Source organism: Piliocolobus tephrosceles, chromosome 13 (genome assembly GCF_002776525.5).
Source record: "Piliocolobus tephrosceles isolate RC106 chromosome 13, ASM277652v3, whole genome shotgun sequence".
In the NCBI taxonomy this organism is placed as follows: Eukaryota; Metazoa; Chordata; class Mammalia; order Primates; family Cercopithecidae; genus Piliocolobus; species Piliocolobus tephrosceles.
In genome coordinates this window covers 58,422,423-58,443,556 of record NC_045446.1, presented here as the reverse complement: position 1 = coordinate 58,443,556, position 21,134 = coordinate 58,422,423, and the positions used below count along the sequence as shown (strand labels likewise).

Sequence of the window (21,134 nt, the reverse complement as noted above, 5' to 3'; positions counted from 1 at the left end):
ACGGCTCCACAAGGTTCAGATTTAAGCTAAAACACCTGATTGCAGCAGGAGCTTTTGGGAACCGGGCAAAAGTCCTTAACCAGCCTGCAGTCTTCACCTAGCCATTCCCTCTTCATTTTTCATTCCAAGCAGTTCCTCCTAGTTCCTATTCAGAGCCTTCATTATATGCTGGCCTCTCTGCCTGGGATGCTCTTCCCTTTACCCTGCCTCCTGTTTGTCATCTACTCACCCTTCAGGTCTCAGCTTTTTTTTTTTTTTTTTTTTTTTTTTTTTTTTTTTTTTAGACAGAGTCCTGCTCTGTTGCCCAGCCTGGAGTGCAGTGGCACAATCTCAGCTCACTGCAAGCTCCACCTCCTGGGTTCACAACATTCTCCTGCCTCAGCTTCCCAAGTAGCTGGAACTACAGGCGCCCACCACCATGCCCAGGTAATTTTTGTATTTTTAGTAGAGACGGGGTTTCACCTTGTTAGCCAGGATGGTCTCGATCTCCTGACCTTGTGATCCGCCCGTCTTGGCCTCCCAAAGTGCTGGGATTACAGGCGTGAGCCACCGCGCCCAGCCCGGTCTCAGCTTCCAAACTGACATCCTCATTTCCACCCCAGTCCATGCCAGATGCCCTTCCTTGGTGCTCCCATAGCACCCTGTACTTCTGTATCCTAATGCTTATCACTGTTTTGTAGTTGCCTGGTTACTTGTCTCTTTCCCCCAATAGGCCCTAGGCACTTGGGCAGGGACCCTGTTTTATTTACTGATGTTTCCCCAGGGTCTAACGCAGTGCCTGGCAAATGAAAGCACTCAGTAAATATTTGCTGTATGAATCAATGCATTATGGTCAGCAAACCCAACCCCCTCTGGATCTGGTGCTCTTAAGATCCATAGCTATCTTGGTGCTGGCTAAAGGACAAATAAAACTTTGGCTCCAACTGGGGCTGGGAGAGAAGACTGGGCCTTTAAACCATCTGTGAAACCTGTGACTTCAGCTGCCTGGCCCCAGCTCTTGACTTGATAGGGTTCTGGTATGTGATTAGACTGAGCATGTTTCCACCCAGGCCACCCTCCTAGAGTCCCCCACAAATTGACCTCGCTGGGCCTGCTTTTATGAAAGGTTTATTCCTAGTGCTAGATCCCAATCTTCTTGGGCTCTAAGCACAATTAAACTGGGTGGGTGGGTGAGGGTAGGCCTATTCAGATGCAAGGCCAGCAATGGGGCACCCCATTATCCCCACCCTTTTGGTCCCAGTCCCCTTCTCTGCAATGGGCACGCATAGAGGAGAGACAAAGGGTATTAGACGCAACATCATTGGCCCAGGGGAGTCTGAGAAGAGCTGCCATTGGCTGACAGGGCATTTTGAGGCTCTGTCATTGGTCAGGGGGCACACCCCAGCCTGAAGAGTGATGCCATTGGCCAGGGAGTGGTTTTGTCATAGCCGTTGGCTGTGGAGTGGAAGGAAAAGATCTGGGAATGAAGCCCTGTGGCCAGGAAGATAGACAGGGCAACAGCTTCTGGGCCTCCAGGCCCTCTTCCCACCATAGCAATGTGGGCAAAACTGGTGTCAGGCCCCAGCCAGAAAAAGGAGCCCAAGCCAGAGGGCAAGTGACAAGGGATGTCCCATGTCCAATCTCCCACACCCTGGGGCTGCCCTTCCCAATGTCCTTCTTGATAGCCAAGGTGGGCTGGGAGCAGCTCACTGCTCCTCTAGCCAGGAGGGTTTCTCAGCTCCTGGAGGCCGCAGCTTGATGTTGAACTGCTGCAGGGTCTGCTCCAGCTGTTTCTGGTTCCCAGCAAAGTAGGCGGACACGGCATTGTGGAAGAGCAGCAGCTGCTTGTGCATCACCTTGATCTGGGGGTCCAGCAGGGTCAGCTAAGGCTGGACTCAGGCGCCCTTTTTGAGGGTCTATGAGCCTGAGCCCAGGCACAGACCAGGGGCACAACGACTCTGCTCTGATGGTGCTTTTGGGGTAGGGGCTGAACTCTACCCAGGGAGTCAGAGAAGGGTCAGTCTGATGGAAGAGACCTCACTGGATTTGTTGAGCCTAGGGTTTTGGTACCCCAGCTCAGGGGGTGATTTTTTCCGTTATGTTCCTGGGACCAGCAGCCAAATCCTCCAACGGGAAAGGGCCAGGAATTGGAGGGAGGGTGATCTGGAAAGGCCCAGGGGTTGAGGGGGTAACATTCTACTCCCTAGCTAGGCTGCATTTCCTCATTCAATAATGGGGAGGGTCTGATGGGGAAGGTTAGTGTCACAGATGGAGCGGTGGGCTAGGGTCAAGGGGGTGGGGTAGGCACCTTGTTTTCTTCCAGGAACTTGAGCTTGATGGCCACATCTCCCCGCAGCTTCTCATACTTGTCCCGATGGGCCTGGAAAGTGGCCTGGGCACTCTCGAGTCGACCATGTGTCCCTGCATCCCGGGGGCCTAGGCTCAGCTCCTCTAAGTCTGTTCGGTAGGCATCATATTCCAGCCTGGGAAGGGGGTGATAAAGGCTGGTCTCCACCCCTTTATCCTCAAGACATACTCTCCTTTCCTTCCTGAAGTCTTATGCCCCTAATGCCCACATTTCCACCCATGCTAGCCAACTCCCCAAACCCTAAGCCCTGCCAGTGCCCACACCTGGCAGCCTCATACTGTTTCACAGTCATGAGCGTGTCTTCCATGGTCTTGGTGACCAGTGTGTTGATGCTAGAGACAAAGAAGTTCACAGCTCCTAGCAGCGTTTCCCCATTCTTGCATAGCAGTTTCTGTGTTTCTGCATTGTAGCCAAACTCCTCCTGAGGGCAGAAGGGAGGAACAGACCTTGAATAATACTACCTACCTGACTGGAGCTGTACAGCCCTTCATTTCCCTCCTCCCCGGGCAGGAAACAGCCAGCAAAACTGGAAGAACCAAGGACTGCCTCCAGCAAGGCTCTTTTAGCTAGAAAGTCTGTGGGGTCACCCTGGGGATACCTGGGGTAGGAATGTGGGTGGTGGGCATTCTTGGATAAGTTCACAAGACTGGAACAGTCTAAGAGCTAGTGTGGCAAGCAGGGCAGGGGCTCTGATTAGGCTGAGCACTGAAGGCATTCTCCCCAATGCAGAGAGGGGTTATTTGTGAAGCACCTAGTGTGCCCCCTCCCCCACCCCCTCCAACTTCTGGACCTCTGTACAAACCCTTAGGCTGCCTCCACAGGTGAGTGCTGCTGGGGGTAGGGCTGGGCCCACCCTGAAGGGGTTCTCCCTGTGGGCTGCAGGAGGGAGGGAGGATGAGGAATGACTGCCTGGGAGGGCCCATGCCCAGTTCCCCCACCCTCTTTGGTCTGGGTGAGGCACCTGAAGCTCTGGGGACTTCTGGCTGAGGTCAGCAAAGGCATCACCCAGTGCATGCTGGGTCTGCAGCAGGCTGTAGAGGTGGGCTGTCAGTGCCCGGCCCAGCTGCAGGACACTCTCATACTTGCGCTTCGTCTCACGCAGCAACTCAATCTGCAGCTCTAGCTCCAGGTCCACAGTCCGTGAGCCTCGACCAAATCGTTCTGATAACAGTTGCTTTGTGCACTGATTGGGAAACGGGGGAATAGATCAGAGATCCTAATAGCCTCCCCACACAACAGGTATCTACCCCAGCACCGCCCAGACTCCTACTCTCAGCCACAGATGGGATATTACGATCATGAGGAAAGGGGAAAAAGGTACCCATAACGAGTTCTGGGGAAGTGAGAGGTGCTCAAATCCTACCTTATAGGTGTTGATGCCCCATTTCTTGACGATGTCAAACTTTTCTCCAGCAATGCCCCGAGCCACCTCATCTCCAGGGCCAGCAGGAGTGGTGCTGTGAGATGGATGGCGGCCAGACCCTAAAGGATCAAGTTCTCTGACACCAGCCTCTCTGATACACCAGACACCTCTGTGGCCCCACCCGTGCTTCTCTCCCAGCACATGAAATTGACTTCCCTGAAGGAGATGCTAGAGACAACTGGATTCTCCTGTTTACTAGGAGGAACTTGGACCTTGCACAGTGATAACCAAATCCTGATATACATATGGCCTCCTTGGAGGCCAGAGGAGGGGTTTGCAGGGAGTTGTTGGTGTATAGGGGCAGAGGAAACAGAAGAAAATACACTGAGTTTGGGGGCAGCAGGAGTCAAGGATGTGGGTCATGATAACAAGAAACCTGGTTGCATTCCCATGTGGAATCTTAGTGTGAGATTCAGGGCTGTTTGTTCCTCTAAACTTTAGAATCTAAAAATTCTGAGAAGCCTCACAAAGTTCCAACTCAGCCTCAAGCTGTAGAGCGGGGGCATTCCTGTGAAGTAGGTCTTAACTTGACGCAGGTGGTGGCAGGGAAAGGACGAATGAGCCATTTCAGGGGCCAAGTGGCAAAAGGGAAATGGATGGACAATGCTGGGAGTTGCTTTTAGGCTGAGGAGAGTCCATGGGGTTCCTACAAGCAGAAGTTCCTAAGATCTCCAGACATAATTCAAGCTTTCCTAGACATATCCTATGCTTCCCCAAACCATTCCTGTCCCCTCCTCCACCCAAGCTTCCTGTTTCTGCACATTCATACCTGTGGGGATGAGTCCATCACCAGAGCCCCCATAGCCACCAGACACAATGCTGGTTTCATTGAGGTTGGGTCCTGACACCATCACTTGCTGGAGGTCCTATAGGCCAGAGAAGAGGGGTTGCTTCAGGAACATAGGGACTGCAGAAGCATTTTGGAGGTGGGAACAAGTTTGGATTCAAGCATCATAAAGACACTACACATGGGAAGTCTGCACAGAATCAAAATGATATGTAAAATTAAGGGAGTCAGATAAGTCAGGGGAAGACTACTGGAATGGAGGGTGAGAACCCAGGATTTATAAATTGGATTCCTAAATTGAAACAATTAGAAGAATCAAACAGAAGCACCTGCTCCAGCCCATCATCTTCAGGAAGCTGCCTGGCTTCGCCGTTCCCGTGGATAGGGATCTCCATTGTGGCTGCCTTCCCTAGGATCCCGTCCGTCATGGCTAGGAAAGGTATTGGAGTAAAACTCTCCACCCCAGCACCCTGCAAAGCCCAACACAGAAGTTCTGGGCACTGGCCAGCACTCTAGAAGAAGGAGGCCTCCTCTGTCATTTCTTTAAAGGCTGTCCCAGGGTTTGAGTGTCCCAGCGTTTGGTCATCATTCCTTTCTTCAGGTATATGTATTTCTCCCCTCCAAAATGCACATTTGTACACAGGCACACCAAAGCACGGTGTCTTCTCACAAGCCCCCAACCTCACTAGGACTCTGGTGATTATTCTACACTCATTCAGTCATTCAGCAGACATTTAGTGAGTGCCTACTATGTGTCAGGCACTATTTGTGACAATGAAAACACAACAGTGAAGAGGGAAAGTATGCTCTTAGAACTTATCTCCATGCAGGCGTGTTTATGCTGAGCAGGAGATGAACCCTTTCCAAGGCTCAGGTCTTCACCCCCCATTCAGGTTTGTTCTCCATTGGTTGGCCTTTCTCACTCCTTTAGTGTTTCTTCCCCCTTCCTTCAGGGGGTCTCCCCTCCTCCGTCTCATACACCTCCTCTTCCTCGGGCCCTCCCCACCAGACCTTAGTTAGATCAGTTGGTGTATGTTCCCAGTCTCTGGCAAAAGCATGTCTTTCCCAGGATATCGGTGATCCCTTCCACAGTCAGTTATGTCTCCCAGGTATGTGAGTCCCCGCCCCCACCCCCATACACCTGGACATCAGGTGTGTCCTCATCCTTCCCCAGGGCTCGGGGCATCTTGCCCTCTGGACAGGTTTGCGCGTTCAACTTCCCGTCGCCCAAGCATGTCCCTCTCACCTCGGGCCGGGCCACTCTTCCCCTCAGGGCGCCAGGCCCGGGCCGCGCGGGGACCTCGGGCTCCAGTTCCCGTCGCGATCCTAGCAGCAGGTCAGGGACTCGGCGGAAGTGACGTCCTCTCCGGGCAGAAGAAGCCGGCCACGTCGCAGATTATAAGGGCGGAGGTGACGTCGCAGCCGGGGCAGGGCGATACTCTAGCTTGGTTCTCGAGAGCAGCGAGAGGTTACTTCCGGGGCGGCACCGAGAAGCTGAAACGGAAGTGGTGTAGGGCGTGCGCCCGTGGCGTGATGGAGCAGCAGCAGCAGCAACAGCAACTGAGAAACGTGAGTGAGGACTAAGTCATTTCGGGGCCAGACGTTCAGCTCGCATTCCTGCACACATCGCCGAAACCCCATAGAGCCAGGGATCTGAGGGCTGGAAACTTCGGGTTATGGTGCGCGGGCCTGGGAAACTTTGGGCGGCGCGACCTTGAGTAGAAGTGTGGGGCACATATCGCTGAGTTCGTGGTCCCCGTTTTCTCCCAGCTGCGTGACTTCCTGTTGGTCTACAATCGGATGACAGAACTCTGCTTCCAGCGTTGTGTGCCCAGCTTGCACCACCGAGCTCTGGACGCTGAGGAGGTGGGGAACTGTGTAAGGAGGTTACGCTGCAAACAGTTTAGCGGTAGACTGCTTCCCTCCTCACCCCACTTCCCCTACCTCTGGTCCTGGCCTTCCCAGACCCTCACCCCTAGGCTGTGCATGGGGAAGGAAGGAGGCGGGCCCGACAGGACACCTTTATCCTCCGCTTAAACCCTATCTTCCTTCTAGGAGGCCTGTCTGCACAGCTGTGCTGGGAAGCTGATCCATTCCAACCACCGCCTCATGGCCGCTTACGTGCAGCTCATGCCTGCCCTGGTACAGCGCCGCATCGCAGACTACGAGGCTGCCTCGGCTGTGCCAGGCGTTGCTGCTGAGCATCCTGGGGTCTCTCCATCAGGCAGCTAGCCATCACCAATCCCAGGAGGGAAGGCCTTGGATGGACCCTCAGATTGAAGGACCCAGTGGACCTTAGGGTTGGTGAATCCTAAACGGAGAGAATTCGAGGTTGCCTGAAAGCTGGATGTCCTTGCTCCTTTTCCTGGAGCCAATATAGTCGCTTTTTACTCTGTTTGATTTATATTCTGGGCAAGGAAGCTTTGCATGCTTTATTGGCATAATCCTTTGTTCTGTCGTTTAGCCATATCTGCTGGCTTCAGCCCTGGCAGCTGATAAATTGTCTTCTATATGTAGAAGGAAAACCTGAGTATTTGCAGGCATCTGGTTAAAGCAGGGTCTGTGTGTACAACTTTAAAATGAGTAATATGTCAGGCTTTATCTTAGTTTATCTTTACAACAAAACTACGAGTAAGCGGTATTAGCCTCACTAAACAGATGAGGAAGCAAGATTCCAGAATGTACCAGAAGGCCATTTGATACAACAGGAGATTGGTTCCTGCCCAGGTGACAGAAAATGGGAGCTCTGTCTAGTTGTCCTTAAGTCTGACTGACTTCAATGGCTTATGACCGTGAACCAAGTATTTGTTGGTTCATAACTGTTGTTTTGTGAACTATGTCTTATATGTCTAGAATTCTGCTGGATCTAGGGAAAGGAGAAGCTGTCGAAGTACAATGGATCAAAAAACCACAGGGCTTTTGGGCACTGCCTCCTTGAGAAATTAGTGGCCCCAGAAGAGAGATGAAACCTGTAAGAAATCTGGAGTCTTGGAACTTCAGCCATTTCCCCAGGTTGTTACCTTCTTAGTATGTACAGTCTTCTCAGGATGAGCAGTAAAACCTTTGAACAAAGGTCTGTGTGCTTATCTTCACGGGCAATCGGGAAGGGAGAAAGTTGGGGACCATATTCTGCAGTACAGCCAAATCTGAGGAAGAGAAACTGAAGGGAGAAGTAGATGGCAATGGTTATGATAAAAAGGATAAAACGAAATCTTCGGGACTTCCTTAATGCTACCTTAATGTTTCACTGCTTGTCTAGAATCTCCTAATTCCAGCTTTCCATCATCTGCCCCACATTGGTCTCATTGAGTACATTCTGTGATTTCTAATTCCAGCCTCTCCATTCTTTTCTCATTATTGCCTCCCCTGCCCCCCAACTTTGTGTAATTTACTTCTGTATTCAGCAGCCTGAATAGCATATCATTCCATCACCCCATTTTCTTGCCACCCTTGGCCACCTTTTTGTATCATTCCACTTATTCTGTCTTTTCTTTTCCTGCTAGAGAAAAACAGTTGTGTAATGAATGCTACTAAATATTCAAGGCCTCCAACCTCAGCCTAGTCCTCACACCAACACGCACCTTTATGGGTTCCTGGTCCATTTCTTTCTCTAATTACCATGGCAGTTATTTTACACCTTCACGGCTATCTTTAATCCCATACCCCACCCTCATCAGGTGACCCTGTTTCGTGATTTAGAGGAATTGAAGCTCTTAGACATTGGTTTCCACAGTAATAATTTTAAAACTTCTTACAACTACCCACAAAGCAGATGTTCTATCCTATCTACAGAGCGGAAAATTGAAATTCTCAAGTAGGGTATTAAAGTGCAGATCTGACTTTAAAGTCCATGTTCATTTTAACACACCAGGCTGCCTCTTAAGATAGTATTTATTGAGCACCCACTTTGTGTAGGTTCTGATTTTCATAGATATCATGCTTTATCTTTACCACAACTATAAGTAAGAGGTATTAGCCTCACTTAACAGATCAGGAAGCAAGAATCCAGAATGTGCCAGAAGGCCCTTTTATACACAGTTTCTTTTTCTTTTTCTTTTCTTTTTTTTTTTTGAGACAGTCTCGCTCTGTTGCCTAGGCTGGAGTGCATTGGTGCGATCTAGGCTCACCGCGACCTCTGCCAACCGGGTTCAAGCAGTTCTCCTGCCTCAGCCTCCCAAGTAGCTGGGATTACAGGCATGCGCCACCACTAATTTTTTTGTATTTTTAGTAGAGATGGGGTTTCACTATATTGGTCAGGCTGGTCTTGAACTCCTGACCTTATGATCCGCCCACCTCAGCCTCCGAAAGTGCTGGGATTACAGGCATGAGCCACTGCGGGCAGCCTATACAAAGTGTCTTATTGAGAAAAGTGGTTCCAATCATGTTTTTTGCCCCTTTTAGCTGCCATCTCTTGAACAGAGATGTTAGGAAGGTAAAAGTTGCTGACCAGGACCTTACCCACTGAGTGGCATTCTGTCCTTGGGAAATATAAATGCGAGTAAAACAGGTTTGAACTTCTTAACTTCCAGAAGACAGGAGGATGGGACCTGTGATACTGTGCTGCTGGTGAGAGGGCCCTTCCACATCAACATGTGTGTGTATCCTTGGAATCAACTTCCATTGTGAATTATCTGTGCTCCCGTCCTTCCATGTCACATAATAGTAATTGCTAAAAAAGAGCTAGGAGCATATATCTGTCTGACTCTAAAGCCTTTGCTCTTTGAACTTTGAGAGCTTCTGTCTGTACTTAACCTGCCTCTAGGCATGAAAAAACAAGTGTCCATCAGTCTGACCTATCTCTTAATCCCTTTCTTAAAATCTCAATCTCTTGTCCTGGTTCTTTCCTGTTTCTAAAAATGTTCAATGTTCAGGAGAAAAACTTTATTCCTACCACTCTGCCTTCCATAACCTGGTCCTCAGGTCTTGCCATAAAGTGATAGCCATTGGCATAATGGGAGCAATGTGATATTCCAAGCACAGCACTAAAGAATAGATGTTAACAAGCTTTATCATATTATCATAAACATAAACATTGGAGATACTCTGGTGTTCCTGCCATTGTGACTTCAGACTGCCCACTCCTTTGCGAAGTCTCATTCTTTTGAGGCTGTTCATCCATACAACCCTCTCATTATTTGTCTACCACTCTCATTTAGTACTACTCTCCTGCTACTTTACTCTGAATAGCTAGCCCTTGGTCTTCCTATCCACTCCTTGATATTTTAACATTTACATAGACACTTTATTTGGTGTTTTGTCTCTTAGTTTTTTGGCCCAATCTCTGATGATTTCCACTCTGTCTTGGCCACTCACTCTGTTTGTCATGTCTTGGCCATTATCATCACCACAAACTGCTCTATCTTCAAAATACTTGCACCTTATGTATTGACCATATTCCTTCCACTTGGTTTATCGAACTATTCCATCATTCTCTGATTTCACTGCAACCAATGCTTCTACTTTCCATTAGTACCTTCCTTCTTTAGATTCCTGTATAGCTTAAACTAGTGGTTTTCATGCAATAGGCTGAATTTCCTTGCCTTTCATCTCTTTTTGAACCCTTAAATAAAGTGAAACTTATCTGTACCTGCATTTGGACAGCTAAATGCCACCCAAGGAAACAACTGTGGAGCAGATTTATATCACTATGAATCCATGGTTTTCAGCTTCAAATGTAGTCTCAGCCCCATAGTCCTAGATTTTTCTAGTCATTTTAACTTTTCCCTGCAATAACTATTTCAAACCAACATTCTTAAATCTCTTATCACTCCCCCACACCATTATCTTCACTTTATGCAAATAACTATTTCTTACCTCATAGACAAAAGTAGAAGGTATCGGTAATTCTCTCAACATCCTCCAACTTATTTACCCACACATATGCATCATTGTTTTTCTTGTCTAAACAAGGCAAGCATACCTCTGTCTAAGGCAAGTGCTTATTCCTGTTTTCGGAATCTTAGTCCTTCCCTCTTGGAGGATCTTTGACTTCCACTTTACTGAATTCTTCTCATCAGTGTTTAAACATGCTAAAGACTCCCCTGTTAATAAACCACTTCATATCTCATTTCCCCTCCAGTTATGCTTCCATCTTTTCTACTTTACAGTTAAACTTCTCAAAACAGATAGTTTGGGCCTCTCCATTTTACGAGTCATTTTCCATTTGCATTCCTCAACCCAGTCCATTTTGACTTCTACAACCCTCATTCTATTGAAATGGTTCTTACCAAGGTCACCTTGGTGATCACCTTCCAGTGGTTATTCCCCAGTCCTCACTGCCTCACTTTTCAGTAGCATTTGGTATAATTTTCTAGTTTCTTATCATTGATACTCTTCCATTGGTATCTTATTGTACTGTCATGGTTTTACTACTACCTCTTTGACCACAGCTGCTTAGCATCCTTTGCAGGCTCATCTTCCTCCCAGCCTTTAAATCTAAAAGTTTCTCTAGGTCCTGTTCTTCTCAGTCTAATTTTCCTAGGACAGTTTCATCCCCACTCTGAACTTCAGTTACTGGTAACTTCCAGATCTCCTCCAAGCTGTTTGACATCTCCACTTAAGTATCTCAAAAACATCCCAAATTCAACATGTTTCCTAATAAACTATCCTATGCCTGGTACTCATCCAGTTGGAGAAGATAGAAGGCATTTCCCTTTTTTTCCTATCACTCAATTGCCAAATCTTGTGAGTTTACATTTCTAAATATCCCTGGATTCTCACTACCTCTCTCCACCCTCACCGTAATCTCCCACTAGGATTATTGCAGTTGCTGCGCTTCCAGTACACACTTTTGTATCCCTTCAATCTTTTCTTCACTCAAGCCATAAAATAAAAACTAATGCTTAACCTTTGTAATAGCTTTCCATTCTTAGGATAAAAACTGAGATTCTAAATATGATCTACAAAGCCCTGCATGATCCAGCCTCTGTCTACTTCCAGCTTTATCTTATCAGTAACAAACAATGGACTGTCAATACTATTTGCTGAATTTATCAAATCACACTTCACTCTTTCCTTCTGTGCTCTAGCCACACTGGCCTTTCACCTCCTCTAAATTGTCATATACTGTTTCATCTCAAGGCCTTTGTATGTGCTGCTTCCTGGCCTACAATGCTTTCCGCCTTTATCTACTTCTCATTCTTGAGATCCTAGTTACTATTTCCTCAAATAACTTCCCCAGACTCCAGCTCCCATAATTCCTCATGCTTTTGGTATATCACACTTTTTTCAATATATTTTTCAAATTTTACTTTGAATGATGTTCATTATAGCATTTGAAGGGGAGGATCTAAATTCACACAAAATGGAAGACTCTAAAATACACCCATTAAACTGCTAAAAAATAAATTGAGTGGTGAGAATACAACAGAAGTCCAGTTTAGATTCTGAGTGTTGTCACCATGTGATTCTTCCAAACTTGTATCTGGAACTCCTGGAAGCTATTTCATATTCTGGTGGAGGGGCACAAAACCACAGCATGAGAAGGAATTAAGTCCTGAGTTATTGGCTTCATCACATCTACTCTCTTTACCCCAGAATGGCACAAAACAAACAGTTACCACACCCTGCAGACATTTTGGTGTAAAAGAGGTGATGATGAACTGGGGTGGAAACAGATCATGAAGATCTGTCTAAAAGAGTCCCTTTCAAGTGAGTTTGCACACACCATCAAGCAACAAGCCTATCATTAATTAGGGTTAGGAAACGAAGGTTCAATTCTCAGGAAGTCACAATTTCATTCATTTACTCAATATGAATTTACAAAATGCCTACATATTATCAACTTCCACATGCAGTCATTTCTAGATAAAAAAGAAAACTGGATTCTGAGGAGGGGCCACCAAGTTGCCTCCCCAAGTCTATAGCTGAAAGGACGTTTTTTGGAATTGGGTTTCTTCTCTATCTGAAAGGGTAACATTTTAAAACTGAATTATCTTTAGCCTGGAAATCTAACATACTTAGCCTGAAAGTCTAACATTTAGCAATGCTTGCATCCCAAACATACAGTAAAAGATACACTAAATTCTAAAGGTAGCTCTGCTGCAAAATAATGTAAAAGTAAATAATTGTACAGTATTTATGCTCGAAATTTCAGTTCCAGACCTAGTGTGTAACCACTGGCATTGTTATTCTTGCCGTCCAGGACAGCTGACAGTGTCATTTTGATACCTGGCTTGAGGGTCTCAGTGTATTCTAAACCTATTAGGCAAGAGTTGTTCACTTAGCCAAGAAGGAGGTGTCAGGGTTGATCAGATACTTGGGTATTCCAAAGTGAGTGTTTGTATTAGTCTGTTTTCACACTGCTGGTAAAGATATACCTGAGAATGAGTATTTTATAAAGAAAAAGGTTTAATGGACTCATAGTTGCACGTGGCTAGAGAGGCCTCACCATTGTGGTGGAAGGCGAAAGTCACATCTTACATGGTGGTAGGCAGGAGAGAAAATGAGAGCCAAGTGAGAGGAGTTTCCCCTTATAAAACCATCAGATCTCGTGAGACATTCACTACCATGAGAACAGTATGGGGAAACTGCCCCATGATTCAGTTATCTCCCACCAGGTCCCTCCCACAACACATGGGAATTATGGGAGCCATAATTCAAGATTAGATTTGGGTGGGGACACAGACAAACTGTATCAGTGTTACTGTTTCCTGCTGTCCAGGTGAAATTGACAGTGGTCTCCAACTTGTTATTTACCTTCTGGTAAATGGAACCACCAAACTCTCCCATTTTCACATTAGTGTGAAGTTGGAGTTCATCAGACTTGTAGCCAACTGCAAAGTTGCTCTGGGTCACTCAGGATTTTGCAACCTCAAAATTTATCTGGTAGCCAGCCAGCCACCCTTGTAATCCAGCACCAGAGCGCCCCAGATTGAAGGCCGAGCGATGTCAAAATCCAGGTTACAGTCCAGGTTGATGTGCTCCTGCTTGTACCTGGTGTTGATGTTAGCATTTTCCCCCACTGTTAGGTGACAAGGATGAATCAAGGGTCAGCTTCAGTCCACTTGCAAGGTGATCTTCCACAGTAATCCCAGTCCTAGTGTTGTGTGTTTCACTTCGTAAACATCAGGCCATATTCAGTCCATCTGTACTTGGTCTCCAGACTGCCTGTCACTTTGGTGAATTTCAGTGTTGGTTGAACCTAAGCTTACAAATTCCAATGCATTCTCAGATTTTGTTTTCAAATCAAGTTTTATTAGGCCATATCCATAGCCCTTGGTGAAGACATTCCTGGCAGATTTGCCAAGATTGGCATACTTGGGTGGCACAGTCATCTTCTGCTCAGAGGTGGTGGTGGCAGGCTTGGCGGCAGCTATGACAGGGGCTTCGTCGGGGAGGCATGGAGCAAAGCAAGCAGCCGGTGTGTAGTGCTTTTAATGGTGTTTCATTGTATACCTCATAAAGTCAGAGTCCATGACTGTATTGCTCACCATTGTATCCTTATCACAGTGCTTAGCATATAATGTGTGCTCAACAAATATTTGTTGAATGAACATCTTTGAATCTCCTCCCAGCTCAATTTACTCTTAATATAACTAAGAGAAAGGCTTTTTATCAGAAGAGACAGAAGTGAACCTGCACATCTAACCTTTGATGTTATGTCAATGATTTAAAGATGTTTTACACCCAAAATCTCAGTAGGTGGTATCTTCTACCCTTAATAAAGTCACAGATCAGACAACATCTAAAAGACCCCATCTGGAGCAAATCACTCTGCCATTCTAGTTTCCATAGTTTCCACCTAATTTCTAAGTCCTATAGTTCTGCTTAAATATCTCTTGAACCCTTTTCCTTCTCTCCATCTTCATTGTTATTACCTTAACCAAACTTTTATCAGCTCTTTCTTTCTTTTTTTTTTTTAGATGGCGTCTTGCTCTGCCCAGGCTAGTGTGCAGTGATGCAATCTTAGCTCACTGCAACCTCTGCCTCGCCTCGCAAGTCTCCTGCCTCAGCCTCCCAAGCAGCTGGGATTACAGGTGCCCATCACCACACCTAGCTACTTTTTGTATTTTTAGTAGAGATGGGGTTTCACCATGTTGGTCTGGTCTCAAACTCCTGACCTCAGGTTATCCGCCTGCCTCGGCTTCCCAAAGTGCTGGGAGTACAGGTGTGAACCACTGCGCCCGGCCCCTTAAAATTTTATCAGCTCTTATACAGATTACAGCAGCAGTCTCCTAACAGCTTTTGTTGTTGTTACACTTTAACATTTTTTTAATGTAATTTTTAAAAAAGGAGCCCCTCCAGCTCCAGCACAGAGACACAGGCTCAACAGAGTGCTTCCTAATAGCTTTTTGTCTTGAGTCTGGACCGCTTTTGATTAGTTAGGAATTAGCTTAGTTACATGTAATAGAGATTCTGTTTTTCCTTTTCTGGGTATGCCCCACATTCATCTATATATTCACATATTCCACAGATATTTGAGTGACTGGTTTTACCAATTTTAGCGTAAGCCCCGCAGATACAGAGCTGAACAAGAACATTTAATCCGTGTTCTCTTGGAACTTAACGTAGTTACCTGAAGGTTAATAAAGGACCAGTAATCACAACTGTGATGAATGTTATAAAGAAGAAATGTGTCTTGTAATGGAAACATACAGTAGTGCAAACTTTTTCTGTTTGAGGAATGAAGGAGAGCTTCACTGGAAGTGATTTTGAAGCTGAAACCAAAAGGATGAATTAAAATTAACCAGACAGACCTGTCATGGTGACTCACACCTATAATCCCAGCACTTTGGGAGGCCAAGGCAGGAGGATTGCTTGAGCTCAGGAGTTCGAGACCAGCCTGGGGAACATAGTGAGACCCCCATATCTACAAAAAAAAAAAAAAAAAATACAAAAACCAAAATATGCTGGGCATGGTGGCACATGCCTGTAGTCCCAGCTACTTAGGAGGCTGAGGTGTGAGGATTGCTTGACCTCGGGAGATTTGAGGCTACAGTGAGCCGTGGTCACCTCACTGCCCTCCAGCCTGGGTGGCAGAGCAAGACCCTGTCTCAAAATAAAACAAACCAGACAAAAGACACGGAGAAGGTCTGTCCTCCTTTCCTTCAAGTCTTTGCTCAGATGTCACCTTTTTATTAAGGCTTACTCTGATTATTCTATTTAAGTGGTAACCCATACTCCCCTTAGACATTCCTGATTCCCTTTGCTTTGTTTTTTTCCATAGCACGTATCACTTCTCACATGCTATGTAAGTTTATTCATTTTATTCTTTTTTTTTTTTTTTTTTTGAGATGAAGTCTCGCTCTGTTGCCCGGACTGGAGTACAGTGGCTTGATCTCAACTCACTACAACCTCCATCTCCCAGGTTCAAGCGATTCTCCTGCCTTAGCCTCCTAAGTAGCTGGGACTACAGGCACCCATCACCACACCTAGCTAGTTTTTGGTATTTTTAGCAGAGATGAGGTTTCACCGTGTTAGCCAGAATGATCTCAATCTCCTGACCTTGTGATCTGCCTGCCTCAGCCTTCCAAAGTGTCATTTTATTCTTTATTATCTGTCTCTCCCACTGGAATGTAAGCTCTGTAACTCAGGAATTTTTGTCACTGTTTCTGTTTTGTACACTGATAAAACTGAACATTGTTTTGTACACTGATATTACCAAACACTGAAAACAGTGCCTGATGCAGTTGATACTTAGTAAATGTTTGTTGAGTGAAAGGAAGCAAGAAAGAATAGTCCCAGAACGAATGTATAGAACTTGCCTTTAGAGAGAGAAAGAGCATCTCTAATTGGTAACAGGAAGGAGGGAGGAATGGATAAGAGCAGATCTAAATGTTTTTAAAATTTGGCATTTGGAGATTGAGAGAATTCCTTTTATTTTATTTTATTTATTTTATTATTTTATTTTATTTTATTTTGAGATAGAATCTCACTCTGTCACCCAGGCTGGAGCGCAGTGGTGCCATCTCTGTTCACTGCAAGCTCCGCCTCCCAGGTTCACACCATTCTCCTGCCTCAGCCTCCCGAGTAGCTAGAACTACAGGCGCCGGCCACCATGCTCGGCTAATTTTTTGTATTTTTAGTAGAGCTGGGGTTTCACTGTGTTAGTCAGGATGGTCTTGATCTCCTGACTTCATGATCTGCCTGCCTCGGCCTCCCAAAGTGCTGGGATTACAGGTGTGAGCTACCATACCCGGCCCTGAGAATTCCTTTTAAATAGCATATGATGGTTAGTTTTGTGTGTCAACTTGGCTAGGCTATAGTACCCAGTTATTTAATCAAACACTAATTTGAGTGTTACTGTGAAGGCATTTTTATAGGTATGGCTAACATCTACACTTAGTTGGCTTTAAAGAAAGGAGATTACTCTTGATAATGTGGGTCAGTTGAAAGCCTTCAGAGTGAAACTGAGGTTTCCCAGAGAAGAAGAAATTCTGCCTCAAGACTCCAGCATCGGGCCAGGTGCAGTGGTTCACACCTGTAATCTGAATGCTTTGGAGGCCAAGATGGAAAGATTGCTTGAGTTCAGGAGTTCAGGGTTTCACTGAGCTATGATCTGCACTCCAGCCTGGGCAACAGAGTGAGGTTTTGTCTCTAAAAAAGTAAAAATTTTAAAAAATTAAGAGGAAAAAATAAGACTGCATCATTAACTTCTGCGTGAGTTTCTATCGTGCCAGCCTGCCCTACAGATTTTGGACTTACTAGCCCCCACACATGTGTTAGCCAATTTCTTAAAATATATCTCTTTATATGAATGCATATTATTGATTCTGCTTCTCTGGAGAATGCTGATTGATAATACAGCATCTCCTTTTTTCAAATAGAAGATAAAGTCATCATCTGAGAATAAAGCAGAAGGAAATGGAAGATGAGAGAGTACAAGAGGTTTGAAATACTCATTGCCCAGAATGGAGGAGTGAACTGACAAACAGAGTTTTAGGCAGTGTTGAGGGTTCAGCAGAGCTTACTGAACAGAAATCCTTTCTGTCTTTGTCTGAAGAGCTTTGATTTTGTTTTGTTGTTGTTGTTTTTGTTTTTTGAGACAGGGTCTTGCTCTGTCGCTCAGGCTGGAGTGCGGTGGTATGATCACGGCTCACTGCAGCTTTAACCTCCTGGGCTCAAGTGATCCTTCCACCTCAGTCTCCCAAAGTTTTGGGATTACAGGAATGAGCCACTGCACCCACCTTTTTCTTGTTTCAGGCCTATTGTGACTCAGGTACTCTTCCTTGCCCTTTCATGAAAGAGTTGTCCATGCTCTTTATTCATGCCCTCACTGAATCCTTTGTCTTGTTCACGGTTATGTCAAAATGAATAACAATCAAATACTTAACAATTATATCAAATGTCAACTACTTACCAGGCTCTATTCTAAAGCATTTTGTGTGCATTAATTCACTTAATCCTCACAACAATACTATAAGGTAGACATTATTATCTTCATTTTCAAAAAGTGAAACTGAGGTAAAATATCCCATGACTAGTAAGTGATGAAGTTAGGATTTCAATCCAGGCAGTCTGATTCCAGAGCCTCTCTTCTTACTCACAAATGAAGATTGTTATACATTCATGTATTTTTTTCCACGAATATTTTCTGATCACATACTCATGGTGCCTAGTATAGGAGCTGGGGATAGAGTAGGCAGCAATCAGAATCTCTGCTACCATGGAGCTTATATTTCTAGTCAGGGGAAATAGGAAATAAATAAGTGTTTATATGAAATGGTAATAAGTGCTATGGAGAGAAGTAATGCAGGTAAAGAGGATAAAAATGTTGGGGAGAGAGTTGCTATTTTCTGTTGGGCAGTTAGGGAAGAACTCACTAATGAGGTGACATTTGAGCACAGAATTAAAATGAAAGAATAAGCCTTGAGAGCATCTTGAAGAAGTGTTCACTCTTCTACTGTTCAACTAGTTGTGTAAGCCACTAGTGGTTCCCTAGTATCCACTGTCTCCCTCTTTCTTTACGAAAAGAACCTCTAAATTTTCTTTTGGCATATGACCACTGAAAATAAAGATTAGATTTTGTAGCTTTCCTTACAGCTAGGTTTGGTCATGTGATTGATGTATGCAGTTGCCAGGCTGTGCCCTTAAAGGGTATGCCTTCTCCTTTCCTTTTCCCTCCATCTTACTAGTTGAGATGGGACCCGGCACATGGTGGTAAATTACTCTGGACCTTAAAGATGAGAACTACTTCCTTCAAGAAGGCAGAACAACTAAAGGCTACCATGGTAGCCTCAGAGTACTTATATTTGGATGGTTACTTGAGAGAAAAAAATAAACTATCATGTTTAAGCCATGATATTTTGGGTCTTTTTATTACAGCATTTGTGTGGTAGGTAGAAGTTTTAGATCGGGGTCCCCAACCCCCAGGCCTCAGACTGGTACCAGTCATGGCCTGTTTGGAACCAGGCTACATAGCAGGAGGTGAGTGGTGGGTGAGCAAATGAAGCTTCATCTGTATTTACAGCCACTCTCCATCACTCACATTATTACCTGAGCTCTGCCTCTTGTCAGATCAGTGGTGGCATTAGATTCTCATAGGAGCATGAACCCTATTGTGAACAGCACATGCTAGGTGGCATGCTCCTTATGAGAATCTAATGTCGGATGATCTGTCACTGTCTCCCATCACCCCCAGATGGGATTATCTAGTTGCAGGAAAACAAGCTCAGGGGTCCCACTGATTCTACATTATGGTGAGTTGTATAATTATTATATATTACAATGCAATAATAAAATAAGTAAAGCTCACAATAAATGTAATGCATTTGAATCATCTCGAAACCATTAACGCCTCCCCTGGTCCATGGAAAAATTGTCTTCCACTACACTGGTCCATGGTGCCAAAAAGGTTGGGGATCACTGTCTCTGAGATTTCCTGCTCTCTAGTATATATCTCCCTAGTATATCCTGCATATTCCATGGAATTGTGAATATGACAAATTTTACTTACGTGATTAGATTATAATATATAGCATAGTTGACTGTAAGAGTGATCGTCTGGGTGGGCCTGATCTAATCACATGAGCCACATGAGCCCTTTAAAAGCAGAGTGTTTTCTTTATGGTTGCAGAAGGGGACATCAGAAAAGTGTGAAGCATAAGAAGAGTTTGAGGTACTATTGTTGGCTTGAAAATGGAGGAACCACATGTCAAGGAAGACAGGTGTCCCCTAGGACCTGAGAGTGGCTCCTGGCTAATGGCCATGAAGAAAACAGGGACATCAGTCTTACAACTGCAAGGAACCGAATCTTTTTTTTTTGTTTTTGAGACGGAGTCACCCAAGCTGGACTCCACTCTGTCACCCAAGCTGGAGTGCAGTGGCCAGATCTCAGCTCACTGCAAGCTCCGCCTCCCGGGTTCACGCCATTCTCCTGCCTCAGCCTCCCAAGTAGCTGGGACTACAGGCGCTCACCACCTCACCCGGCTAGTTTTTTTTTTTTTGTATTTTTTAGTAGAGACGGGGTTTCACTGTGTTAGCCAGGATGGTCTCGATCTCCTGACCTTGTGATCTGCCCGCCTCGTCCTCCCAAAGTGCTGGGATTACAGGCTTGAGCCACCGCGCCCGGGCAAGGAACCGAATCTTGCCAACAACCATAAGAGCTTGGAAGTGGATACCCCCACACCCCCCACCCGCTAGAGCCACCAGATGAGTAGCCCGGTCAACATCTTGACTTCAGGCTTATGATACCCTGAGCAGAGAATCCAGTCAAGTCATGCTGGACATCTGATCTACAGAACTATGAGATACTAAGTAGGTGTTGTTTTTAAGCTGCTTAGTTTGTTATAACTTGTTATGCAGCTCCAGAAAACTTGTGTATTAGTGAGGGTTCTCCAGAGAAACAGAACTGATAGACTGAGAAGTCCCACAATCTGCTGTCTACAAACTAGAGAACCAGGAAATCTGGTGGTGTAATTCAATCCAAGTTTGAAGGCCTGAGAACCAGGAGCACTGATGTCCACGGACTAAAGATGAATGTCTCAGCTGAAACAGCAAATCCACCAGCTGCCTGTTTAAATTCTGTTTAGGCAACAGACTGTACAATGTCCATCCACATTGGTGAGGATGATCTTTACTTAGTCTACCTATTCAAATACTAATCTCTTCCAGGAATACCCTGAAAGACACACCCAGAAATAATGCTTTACCAGCTATCTGAGCATCTCTTAGCACAGTCAAGTTGACAAATAAAATGAACCATCACGGCCAAGCATGATAGCTCGCACCTGTAATCCCAGCACTTTAGGGGGCTGAGGTGGGAGGATTGCTAGAGGCCAGGGTCTCGAGACCAGCCCTGGCAACATAGTGAGACCCTGTCTCTACAAAAAAATAACAATCATAACTTGTGTATCTCCAAACTGATACATAAGCAGACAGCACAGCATGTATGTAGTCTGTGAGGTGGGAGTGTGTCTGGTGTGATGCAGGCACAGCTGTAGTAGTATGTGAATATGGACAGAGAAGGCTACAGAGGTAGCAGGCAGTTATCAACAATTTGTAGGCCATGATAGGACTTTGGCCTTCAGTTGAAGGAATTAGATAAGGGGGCATTAGTAAGCTTTGAGCAGAGGAGTGATAGGATCAGCCTATATTTGAAAAGGATCACTGGCTGCTCTAAAAAGAATAGATTATAG

At 45.5% G+C, this 21,134-nt stretch overlaps 2 protein-coding genes and 1 pseudogene across 7 annotated transcripts; 1 reads left to right on the top strand and 2 right to left on the bottom strand.

Annotated features, from left to right (window-relative positions):
• Positions 1-1,090: 1,090 nt before the first annotated feature.
• On the bottom strand, positions 1,091-6,128 carry ARFIP2 (ADP ribosylation factor interacting protein 2). 3 transcript variants are annotated; one of them, XM_023189949.2, is made up of 8 exons: positions 5,804-6,128; positions 4,887-5,027; positions 4,540-4,636; positions 3,711-3,829; positions 3,309-3,530; positions 2,611-2,768; positions 2,288-2,462; positions 1,091-1,841 (listed from the first exon to the last, which is right to left on the bottom strand). In XM_023189949.2, exons 2-8 carry the CDS (start codon positions 4,983-4,985, stop codon positions 1,686-1,688), a joined length of 1,026 nt encoding a protein of 341 aa, XP_023045717.1. In that variant the 5' UTR covers positions 4,986-5,027; positions 5,804-6,128; the 3' UTR covers positions 1,091-1,685. The 3 variants fall into 3 exon arrangements, with proteins under 3 accessions (XP_023045717.1, XP_023045718.1, XP_023045719.1); XM_023189950.1 differs by having other exon boundaries at positions 4,887-4,987; positions 5,804-6,053; XM_023189951.1 differs by lacking the exon at positions 4,887-5,027 and having other exon boundaries at positions 5,804-6,003.
• On the top strand, positions 6,027-9,187 carry TIMM10B (translocase of inner mitochondrial membrane 10B). Of its 4 annotated transcripts, none has more exons than XM_023189954.1 (3): positions 6,027-6,126; positions 6,328-6,423; positions 6,613-9,187. In XM_023189954.1, exons 1-3 carry the CDS (start codon positions 6,091-6,093, stop codon positions 6,787-6,789), a joined length of 309 nt encoding a protein of 102 aa, XP_023045722.1. In that variant the 5' UTR covers positions 6,027-6,090; the 3' UTR covers positions 6,790-9,187. The 4 variants fall into 4 exon arrangements, with proteins under 4 accessions (XP_023045722.1, XP_023045721.1, XP_023045724.1 ...); XM_023189953.1 differs by having other exon boundaries at positions 6,050-6,126; positions 6,328-6,435; positions 6,613-7,629; XM_023189956.2 differs by having other exon boundaries at positions 6,065-6,236; positions 6,613-7,629.
• Positions 9,188-12,200: 3,013 nt separating this feature from the next.
• LOC111524695 lies at positions 12,201-13,832 on the bottom strand (annotated as a pseudogene).
• Between the last annotated feature and the right edge of the window lie 7,302 nt (positions 13,833-21,134).

Coding starts and splice junctions, on each gene's coding strand:
- ARFIP2 (XM_023189949.2), bottom strand. CDS start 4,985: ATGACGGACGGGATCCTAGGGAAGGCAGCCACAATGGAGATCCCTATC. Junction 4,637..4,886: donor AAGATGATGGGCTGGAGCAG/GTGCTTCTGTTT, acceptor TCTGGCCTATAG/GACCTCCAGCAAGTGATGGT. Junction 3,830..4,539: donor TGATGGACTCATCCCCACAG/GTATGAATGTGC, acceptor TTGATCCTTTAG/GGTCTGGCCGCCATCCATCT.
- TIMM10B (XM_023189953.1), top strand. CDS start 6,091: ATGGAGCAGCAGCAGCAGCAACAGCAACTGAGAAAC. Junction 6,127..6,327: donor AGCAACAGCAACTGAGAAAC/GTGAGTGAGGAC, acceptor GTTTTCTCCCAG/CTGCGTGACTTCCTGTTGGT. Junction 6,436..6,612: donor CTGAGGAGGTGGGGAACTGT/GTAAGGAGGTTA, acceptor TCTTCCTTCTAG/GAGGCCTGTCTGCACAGCTG.